Source organism: Erigeron canadensis, chromosome 6, assembly GCF_010389155.1.
Source record: "Erigeron canadensis isolate Cc75 chromosome 6, C_canadensis_v1, whole genome shotgun sequence".
In the NCBI taxonomy this organism is placed as follows: Eukaryota; Viridiplantae; Streptophyta; class Magnoliopsida; order Asterales; family Asteraceae; genus Erigeron; species Erigeron canadensis.
The window spans coordinates 22,365,163-22,376,701 of record NC_057766.1 but is presented as its reverse complement, the minus strand read 5'-3'; the positions used below and the strand labels follow the sequence as shown (position 1 = coordinate 22,376,701).

Below are 11,539 nucleotides of genomic sequence, written 5' to 3'. Positions count from 1 at the left end.
TAGGCATGCAAGAAAAAACCTACACAGGCTCGAAAAAAATAAGATTAACAAGGATCAAACCCTTACCTAAAAAATAAGATTTAAATACCTCACTTGTAAAACTACTTGATCATGGGGACCTTCTAAAATATACAAGTCAAACGAATGGAAACAAAATGAATCTACAACACATGAATTTCAATAACAAGTTTTTAATACCCAAATTGTAAACTTAACACCATAATGAAAATAAAGTTTCAAGACAAAGCTGGAATAGTGAAACTATAAAATCTGCTACAGAATCAATTGTATATCATTGACCGGCCGATGGCAGGTGAGTTCACAGAAGCCCACAATCGATCATAAGCAACTACAACAACAAAATAGAACAAGTCCTGCAGAAATCTTAAATTCTTAATTAGTTTTATGGTTTCGAGAGGATCATATAAACCTTTGAACTTTCTAAACATTTTTGCATCACATTATCACGGTAAGGCAGAGTTGCAGGGTAGAGTGGAGTATACAATTTATGAAGTCTCAAAAATGGCCTATGTGTTACCATTTGCTTATTATGTCGTTAACTACTCGTTAAGGACATTAAGGATATCTAAGTTTGAGTTTCTTTATAAACTTTAACTCTGGAGTTAAGGGGGATTAAAGGAAACCGAAATTCCATTTGAGCCTCTATTGAAGCCTTTGCAAGCTACGTGGTGATCTTTGCAATCTATTTTTTAATAACTAACACTAAATTTAATACCTTAATTGAGTTGAGCCGATTCCATCCGAGTTTGACAAGTTTGAATAGGTAATCGAGCTCGAGCTTCAAAATAGAGGCTGAGTTGAGCTTGAGTTAAGCTTTGAGTTTAGTGATCAAGTCAAGCTTGTGTCAAACTTAAGGTCTTTGACTTTGGGATATTTCGCTACAGTTTGAATCTCACTTATACATCTGTAGGGATAAACTATTGAGTATAGTGGTTTAAAAATAAAATAAATAAAAATCAAATTAATCTAGGTAAACCCTTTACTAAATTGGTATTATATTTATAACCGATTTGGTTTTTATCGTGCACTATCACTTGTGACAAAATTTATGTTAATTTGTATCCTAAAAAACAAAAAATTTAAATATATCAATATATTACTAACTTTAATTAATACATAGACATAAAAGAAAATAAATTATATTTGGTTTGATTCGGTTCAGTTTTTTTTACACGAAACCAATACATGAGGTGATCGGTTTGATTTTTATAAAAAGGGAAACTACACCTATCGATTTTATTCGGTTTTTGGTTTTAAGAGTTCGAGTTTTCAGTTTTATTATTTTCGATTCACTTTTTCACACTAAAAAAAAAGTATGTAGTCCTATGTACCTTTCTAAAAAAACAAAACATCTTTTTCTCGCAAGTGAGTCAACTAAAGTTCCAACAACCAAACACCAGGGTTGTTCAAAATCCTAAACAATCATAAATCACCAAACTTTGAGTCTTCACAAAACCTGTAATCAAGCCAACAAATCAATATATGGCGATTCTGTATGCCCAGGTGGCAAGAGGTACGACAGTACTAGCAGAATTCAGTGCGGTATCAGGTAACACCGGAGCAGTTGCTCGCCGGATTCTTGAAAAGTTACCGGCGGAGAATGAATCACGGTTATGCTTTTCACAAGATCGATATATATTTCATATTCTTAGATCTGAATCTATCACCTTTCTTTGTATGGCCAACGATACTTTCGGAAGTATGCATCTGTCTCTGTTTTTTTTTATTTATTATCTATATTTATACTTTATATATATATACACTGTTACACACACATATAGGTTTGTTGTACTAGGTTGAATTAAGAATGTTTGAAAGCCTTTATTTAAAAAAAAATAAAATTGAATGATTTATTTATAGTTTTGATTAACAGAATAGGATTGGTTTTACCTGTTAAAGTTACCCGGGTAGGGCGAGTCTTTTGACTCTTGTATATATAGTGTAACCCGGGTATCCGGTATCCTGTGACTGTTTCGGGCCACTTTTGATTAGCAGAAATTTATACTATATGAATGATTTTGGTGAATATATAAAATAGAAGATAAAGAAATCTGGTAACTTTTGGTTGTGTGTGTAGGTTAGTTTATTTAGGTTCTTGAAAGTGGTAACTTTTTGTGTTTATTACTGAATTGTTGGTTTCTATTTGGTTTGGTATTAGTGATTGAGAGGCTCTACTCCTTGACTTTGTTTAGTTCGTTTTTTGCTAAAAGAGAACCTTTAGGGACTACTCCTTGACTTTGTTTAGTTCGTTTTTGCGAAAAGAGAACCTTTAGGGACGCTTGGATTGCTTATCTTATTTGTGTTAAATAGTGTTTGTTATTGTTTATCTGTTGTATCAATAAGTATAAGTAAAACAAAATCCTAAATACCCTTTAATATATGAATTTGTAATAGAATTGAAGAGAGGATTATATTGAATTGAGATATTTCTTGGCTCAATATTAATGACCTGCAAAACCCATGTTAGATACTTCCATGAACCTAGACTATGAAACACAAAAAATGAATAGTTTATAGCTACATGAGCTTTGCAATCTAAAGCACCCAACTTGGCCGCTTTTGTGATGCTATATATCGATGCTACAGGGAGATCCTTTATGACATTAATGTCCTTTCTTTTGTTCTTCCTTGATCGAGGAGCCTTGAACGTACAGTATTTTTTTGAAATGAACACTAAATACTAATAACTTTTGTCATTTCTTTGCCTGAAGAACTCTTGAGAATCTAATCTAGTGTTTTGGTAGTCTTTAAGTAATATAGGGTCGTAACACATAACTTATGAAATGTGTCATGACCTTGTACTATTTCCAATTGTGGCACAGATTGAGTTTTTTTGATCAACTTGTATCCCACGGCAAAACCTCTTGTTTCAAGCCTTTTTCCCCCCTGTTTCATACTCAGTCATTTCATGCTTGAAGTCCTATAAAAGAATATCCTTGAACCTTATATGGCTACCAATCAAAATTTGTTTTTTTATTTTAAATCGTAAGATTGATGATGGTATGTGGCTCAGAAACGTTCTTTGACAAGTCGGCTATTACCACCGGGTTAGACAAATAATGTCCCACTGTCATATTTTGGTTGCTCTTGATTATTCCTCTTTTCTTCAATTCTACTAGTTCACTCATATCCTCCCTCTCTTTGGCTTTCTCCTTTTTTTTGTCCTTAATTATTTTTGGTAACACAGTGAAAGGCTATACAAGAAGTGTGACACTCATTGTGTTGTGTTTGGGTCTTTGGTACCCACAAAACAACAGACAACCTTGCGTTTTATTTGAAGGAGTTATATCATTAAAATTGGCTTAGTTTAAGTCTTTGGTATTATTATTTTGTAGAATATTATGTTAATCAGGTGATCTTATCTGGATAAACAATAACCAATTGAATGTGATGTGTAACAATTTTTACGAGTAAATATACCTACTTTAACGAATGCAGGTTAGAGCCATGTGACTTACTTGAAGAATTATTAAAGTAAAATGCAAGTATACTAGGAAAATTAACATATCTTGTTTTTGAACAAAGGTAGTAAGGCCCTGACTTATACTTTTTGAAGCATTAAAGAGACATATCTTGTTTTTGACACATGTCCTAAGTTAAATTAACAAGCCCATTCACTATCTAATAGGTGTTCATCGTTATTTAATCTTTCATATTCCTTTAGTTTCATCAAGTCAATTACCTATGTTGGTTGCGTTCAATCGATGTTACAGGTTGTAGTGATATGTTTAGCTTCCAACTATTAATGATTTATATAGTTAGATGACTAGGTTACCCAAAGAAGTTTCCTCATTGTGTTTTCGCACATCTGTTAAGTATTCAAATATGTGCTGATAATATATGATACTTTTTCAGGAAGAATCCCATTTGCATACTTGGAGGACATTCAAATGAGGTTTATGAAAAACTATGGCAAAGTGGCACCGTACGCTCCTGCTTATGCCATGAATGATGAGTTTTCAAGAGTTTTGCATCAGCAGATGGAGTTTTTCTCTAGTAACCCTAGTGCAGATACGCTCAACCGTGTTAGGAGTGAAGTTGGCGAGGCAAGTGTTCTATTTAGGTTTATATATAAACTCATTTTTCATTTAGTAATTTGTATAGGATTATTATTTTCATTGATACAAATTATGATAAGAGCCTGAGGTATGGTTGAAGTATAAAGAACCATCCAAAACATCACCTCAACGTATCAGCTTTTATCATTTCATCAGATTTAAGCCGTTATGGATGCAAAATCATCCAAAACGCAGAACAATAAATTTCTTTCATTTTTTTATTACTTTCATAAATCACATAAATTATTTTTTAACTACAATGTTATAAGAACAGAAAGATTCAATAATAAAAACTCAAAGACATTATGAGTAAAAAAAATACACTAATATAGTAACCTAATATACATTATTAAAAACAAACTTAAGATTACATTAATAAAAAACCCAAAAAACCTTTATGTACTACTTAAAAATATTAATTTGGACAAATACAAATCATATTTTTTTAAGCTCATATCTGTTGAAAACTTTATTTTTGAAAGTAAACCCATAATTTATGTATTATTTGTTGAAAATATTATAAAAGAAAAAAAAAATTGGTAATACACAAAAATCCATGTTTACAGTTTACATATGGGCTACCTTTACATATCTATATCTATACTATATTATAAAGCAAAAAGCCTCTAGATTTTCAACATTGAACTTAAATTTTCAATATTGATTTTAAGTACTTCCCCAAAATGCCCCTCTCATCTATTCTATATTTATCTAAAATAACTATAATACCCTCTCTCTCCCCTCAAATCTCAACCAATCATTTTTTTTTCTCTCTACTCCATTAATTTTTTATCCCTCCAATTCATTTAAAATCTTTTATCTCAAAAACCGTACATCGAAAAATTATAAAAATCATATGGGTGTTCTTAAAATTTCATGTTCTTTCATTAGAGATGTCATTCGATATATTTTCAAAAAAATTTTAAATCTAAGGACGGAACCCATACGGTTAAGGCATTTGGCTATCACATTCTATGACCTATCACCCCCATCATCTCACCGCCGTAATGCGCGGGTACTTACTCTCGCACCTAGTAAATAGTAAATGATATCTATTCTCTCCCATTAATTTTTCAATCCTATCCTGATATCCTTTTATCATTAAATAAAAAAAAATCTCACACATACTAAACTAGATCTGAAGAAATATCCAAAGCAACATAAGAACTCCGGCCGAATCATCAGTCCCATTTCTCTTGAATACAAACAATCAAACGAATGAAGGTTACTGGTAACTTTTAATCCTCTTGTAATAATATTTAATCTCAGAACATTTTTTCTTCGCATCTATTATTTAGTATCTAAAAGAAAACTAAGAAGAAAAGACAAATGATAATTGCACAAAAGGCCAAAGAAATTCTGACGCTGAACATCGGCAATTTTACAAAGAATCCCAGGGTCTTTATCATTGTCGAATGGGGGAGTTATGGAGAAGTGGTCGGCGCCGATTGCCATGTCACTGTTCGGGGTCGGCATTAGAGCACCATACCTGATGCTTTAATAAGGAACGGATATCGTATGATTTGTTTCTTGAAACAATTTATAATTACAATTCATGGCACAGACTCTTTTTTTAAGAAGGTAGCTTCTCTGCAGTTCAAGTTATTTTTAGGTTTGTCTATGTATTATCGGAATGTGAATTTGTAAAGTGGTTATAATAGCATGTTTCTTAAATGTATGATGGTCACGGTGCTCAAGGTTGTTATTTATGCTTGTGTAGCTTTGGTGGGATGCTATGATATGCAAAGAATGGTCACATTATAAATTCTTTATAAAGGATAATTTAGGTTTACTTCATAGTCTCCGTAATCAGTTTGATACTTTTTTCAAGCCTTTATTTTTATATAAAACATCTGTCAGATTTGATTAGTTCTCAATTGACGCGCAAGGTAAAAATATCATATACTTATTTAGGCACTGAACCCTCTAGTCCCATGTACCATCTTGATATCTATAGCGCACACTACATATAACTCATGCCCGGTGAAGCACCATCCTCACACATGGAGCACAAGATATATTTCCACCACTTGCCTTTGGCAAGGTTTGAATTTATGACCTTGCAGTCTTAATCTTGTGGTCCCATGTTATCACATGGTGGCAGTACCAATTGATCTATGATCAATTGGTTTAATTAGGTACTATAGATAAGCTTTGTATGGTCTCTTTTATGTCTAGATTTCTTATTTTCGAAATCAGTTTGTGTCAAATAAACCATTTCGATAGGATACCAGCAATCTGATGTGTAACAGACCAGAAAATAAAGAACGAACAAGAAAAGAGATAGATAGTCTGGATTAATGCCCCAGTAGCCCCTAGTTCCTAAGAACAATGATAATATTCTCCATACCTAAAACACGATGGCCTAATGCCCTTATTTAAATAACATAGACTCCTAACCTAACTTGTTCATCAAGTCACTAATAATATTAATAATAATAATAAATAATAATAATTATAATCACTTAGCCCCTGACTTCTTTCTGCTATGCGGCCCAGCCCATTTATTCTCTTGATCCGTATCATTACTTCCCGCCGCAAAACACACCTTGTCCTCAAGGTATGGCTTCAAAGATTGCTTCAGGTGATACCTGGATCCCATGTTTTGATGTGTAATGTTGCCATTCGTAGATCATAGGAATGCAACAGAATAGAACCCACAATGGCATTGCTTCCCGTGTCAAATTTGAAGTCATACATGGCTGCATTCTGTTGATGTGGCATAAATTCAACCTGAGCAACAATAGGATCATATTGAACCCGTATGAAAGGCTCAACTATCAGCTTCTGAGGCTGCTTGCTATGTCTTCCAACTTTGTATGATCAGGTTCCTTGCTTGTTCTAAAAACAGCTTCCTTGTGTTCTTTAGAATCTGCTTCCTTTAATTCTAATAGCTCAGAATTGAACCCATCATCCCTACTCTCAGTTATCTCTGGATTAATAAAATTTTCCTTTTCAGCCTCGTCATCATCTTTTTGCAGTTTTTCTTCAGCCACTGTTGGTTTAATAGAAGCATCATTAAACTGATCTTCATCCTCTTCATACTTTGTGTTCTCTACACGATCAGTAGGGGCTAATGTTGGTACAACTTTGGTGGAGAAAGTTGGCTGGCATGCCAGTCGCATCTCTTCCCTAAATTGCCTCACACAGATCAAGGCCTGTTCTATATCAACCGATATGGCAGCCACCTTTTGCTGGAAATCAGCATCAAGATCAACAATTATATGAGCCATAATACCCACAAGTTGCAAGATCCAAATCTCTGATACCAATTGATGTGTAACAGACCAGAAAATAAAGAAAGAACAAGAAAAGAGATAGATAGTCTGGATTAATGCCCCAGTAGCCCCTAGTTCCTAGGAACAATGATAATATTCTCCATACCTAAAACACGATGGCCTAATGCCCTTATTTAAATAACATAGACTCCTAACCTAACTTGTTCATCAAGTCACTAATAATATTAATAATGATAGTAAATAATAATAATTATCTCTAAGCCCCTGACTTCTTTTTGCTATGCGGCCCAGCCCATTTATTCTCTTGATCCGTATCACAATCATTTTGTACACTTTCTATTTCTCTACTTCGGGCCTAGATCTCCGTATCATATAGAAAGTACAAGCTATGACAAATTGACGATTATGGGGCTGTAATTTATACCATCCAGTCTTGGCTGTATATTATGCTTAAGACCTATTAATTGAACCAATGATTCATGTCTGTCTACTCAGGTACGCACCATTATGGTGGATAACATTGAGAAAATATTAGAGAGAGGTGATCGGATTGAGCTTCTTGTTGATAAAACTTCAACAATGCAAGACAGTGCCTTTCATTTTAAGAAACAATCAAAGACACTGCGTAGATCACTTTGGATGAAAAATGCCAAACTACTGTAAGTAACTTGCTCTGATATTAATGCAAACTTTGTGCGCTGTTCATTATTTCACTAAGAAAGCTTTAAGCCAATCACAATCCACGATGGAATGCATAGGCAGCATAGCCAATGAAAGATCACTTTTGGTAGATTTATCCTTTATTTGCGCGTATGTTTACCTGAATCACTATTTATTAGCTTATGTTAACTAGTATCCCTGGTAAGATAAGATGTCGGGTTTTCCCATTATGTAGTCATTAATGCCTGTGGCTATTTTTTAAAGGTAGCAAGATGGGTGAATTGGGTAACAGATCGATGTTAGTCGATGTGGAGTTGATTGACTTACCAATCACTTTTTCAGTCTTTTCCCATTATGTAGTCATTAATGCCTGTGGCTATGAATAATTAATGTGTTAACTATGGCTAACAAAACTATCATCACAGATAATTTGATCTTTTTTGAATAAAGCCCATTTATGAGGTTCAACTAATCAAAGGTAGCATGAAGTAAAAAATACACTCTGGATGGCTTCCAATCCCCCTTTTAGCTAACTTATATATTTCACCTTCTTTACATGTTAGAAACATAACGCATATCCACTATTTGATAGTGTAAATGGGTCGAATATTCCACCTCTAGCTAATTTGATCATTTTAAATTTTTAAGATGAACTTAGAAAAGGTTTATTTTTTGGATATCTGTTTGTAAATATATTAACTGATGTGACTCTTACTCTTCTTCTAAGTACGCACTTTTTAAGTATTATTTGAAATTTTGAAGTTATCCATGGCATCTAATACTGCTAGTATCTAACACGGAAGTAGATCTTGTACCCTGGGAGTTCATTTTCTTTAAAATTTGAATATGTAACGAGCATATCACATTATAAAAAGTCAATCTACTGCTGACATGTGATGTTTAGGGCTACAGGAAATATATGTGTATATATGGTACTTTGTTGGCCATCAGAAATTTCCAGCAACTTCTCAAAATTGCTCATTGTTTACACAACACTGCGTGAAGGGCACTCATTCTAAAATTTGTTACTCGTACTTATTTGTTTTTGTAACTATTACGTATAAGTTTCTTATGTTCTTTTAAAGTGTAAATAGTGGTGTACTTTCTGCTTGGTATTGAAACATAAAATCATTTGGTAGTTGTGCTGAAAGATAAGATCTCAAATGAGAATAGAATAGTTTTAGAGGTGGTGTTTTATCTGGTCTAAAGATTAATCTTATTAAAGTCATAGCAGTTGATGTCGATTTGTTTGTCTGATCATCAACTTCTGTCAAATATGAAAATACATTGTGCCCCCCATTAAAAGGTTTTTAAGGGAAACGTCGTTTATCAAGCTGCAGATGGTATATACTCTTATAATGGTTCTGTATTGTCGTACCAATGTTTTGAATGGGAAAAATGTAGATCGGAGATAAACCATCTTCGAAGAATAGTTAAATTGTGATTTTTAAATTTCATTCCAATGCTTAAAGTTCATTAAAAACCCTGTATACTGATTAAGTGATTATGTGTCTACTGCAAGTTCAGATATTGGAACCTAACAGGACAAAATTTCGATTTTTTTTTTTTTTTTAACTACAATGGGACTTGAAACCGACAATGTCTTAGTTGTTGGAGCAACTCGAATAGAAGCCCTTTGGTTCCATTTTCTATGTTTGACGTTGAAGTTTTCCATTAATTTTTGTTTAATACAGGGTGGTCCTGTTTTGATTTAATTGTAGTCTCAGATTCGTACCTTTTTTCACATTCTCTTAAATCAAATTGGAAATATACGACCTAAATGCTACTAAGTTGGACCAGGTTTATCACTCTCACATACTGTTTTGTAATTTTTTGTCCTTTTTTTTTTTTTTTTTGACAGGGGCTTGATGACTTGCTTGATATTTCTATTTCTATACATTATAATTGCAGCTTGTTGTGGAGGAATCACTCTATCATCCTGCAGATCTTAACTTATCTCGCTTGGGGGGTATGCAATAGGCGGATTCTACATTGCTTTATTACTTGTTATGTTGTGTCGATTGTTAAGCTTATACTTTGACTAGATTGTGTATATGAGTTTTGCATATTTGTTCAGTCTTGTGACGCTATCTGAGTTGGTCCTCAACAGTGAGTTATCTTCAATATCTTGTAAATTATATAAGGGTTTTAGCTTGGAAAGTACTTTAACTTGTCATGTTTTACTTTATTGGAGTCTAAACAAAAATGTGTCTTATCTTGGGAAAAAAAAGCGGCTAAAACACCTTTGTTGGGTCTACCATCAGGTAGCCGGTCATTTTTAATTTGAAAATGCATTTTCTTTTTAATTAATGCCAGGCGGTATCTAATAACTATAATATATATATATATATATATATATATATATATATATATGAGAGTCATCCAATGAGAAAAAAAAAATAAGAACATGTAAGAATCAATAAGAAACTTTCAAATCATTAAACTTTTAAAAGGGTAATTAAGAGAATTACAAAATACAATTAATTAATTTGTAATTTTATTCAAGCAGTTATTATACATCAATTGGTTACTCATTCAATAGATAATTCATTTTTTCAAATTCAGTTTTACATTGGATGATTGGTTCGACATTCTTCTTCAAAATGGATGCACAATCTATTCCAAAACTGGATGCACAATATATTATCTATTTTAACAATGGATGCACAATTGTTGGATCTGGAATGAAGGATAGTATTTGATGGAAAAAAAGGTTTGAAGAAGAAGAAGTTATAAATATATGAATGAATGTTAATTTTTCAAAATATATATATATATAATTAAAAAGATAGGGTTTGGTGGAATTTTATTGTACACATGGTTGCCAACTAAGTGTTTACCTGTTACATTTCATGTCTCAGCCGTTAAATCCCAATATAAATGGTTTAGCCGCTTTTTTTCCTTTAGATAGGACAGATTTTTGTTTAGACCCCAATAAAATAAACGTGACAAGTTGAGGTACTTTTCAAGCTAAAAGTCCAATGATTAATATATTCAGTCAACGCCACGTCATATTATTAATTTAACAAAAAGTGTGAATGGTAACCGGATAACTTTGAAACTGGTAATCGGTTACATGCTTTTGACCAATTTAAAAAGTTTCTTACATATAATAGACAAATGTATAGTACACTACATAACATAAATAAAATGACATATTTTCTTACACTTTGGTGCCATAAACCTTAATAATAATAATAATAATTTTTTTATAAGTTTTAATAACTACGATGTTTTAAAAAAGGCTAATGCAATACGAAATATTTTAAGAATGAAACAAAAAATAGAGCGCCATGATATTTTTTTTATAAGGATTTTCAATTAAAGGCGGCCTATTTATTAAATATATATTAAAAAAATAAAAGATTAATAAGGAAAGAGAATATTAGACTAAATGAGGGGGATTAGGGATGTCAAGTGTACCTCAACCCCTCTTTGTATAGATAGATGTTCTAATTAAATTAAATTAAAGAAATGGAAACTTGTGATTGCTCAATGGAGATTAGGTCAGCTGTATTTAAGTATATATTAAGGGGGTGTTTGGGGTTGCGTATAGAAAAT

General features: G+C 32.6%; 1 protein-coding gene across 1 annotated transcript; it reads left to right on the top strand.

Annotated features, from left to right (window-relative positions):
• The first annotated feature begins 1,336 nt into the window (after nucleotides 1-1,336).
• Nucleotides 1,337-10,141, top strand: LOC122606247 (vesicle-associated membrane protein 714). The gene is made up of 4 exons (XM_043779205.1): nucleotides 1,337-1,720; nucleotides 3,877-4,067; nucleotides 7,814-7,977; nucleotides 9,840-10,141. The coding sequence occupies exons 1-4, from the start codon at nucleotides 1,504-1,506 to the stop codon at nucleotides 9,928-9,930; spliced, it is 663 nt and encodes a 220-aa protein (XP_043635140.1). The 5' UTR covers nucleotides 1,337-1,503; the 3' UTR covers nucleotides 9,931-10,141.
• The last annotated feature ends 1,398 nt before the right edge of the window (nucleotides 10,142-11,539 follow it).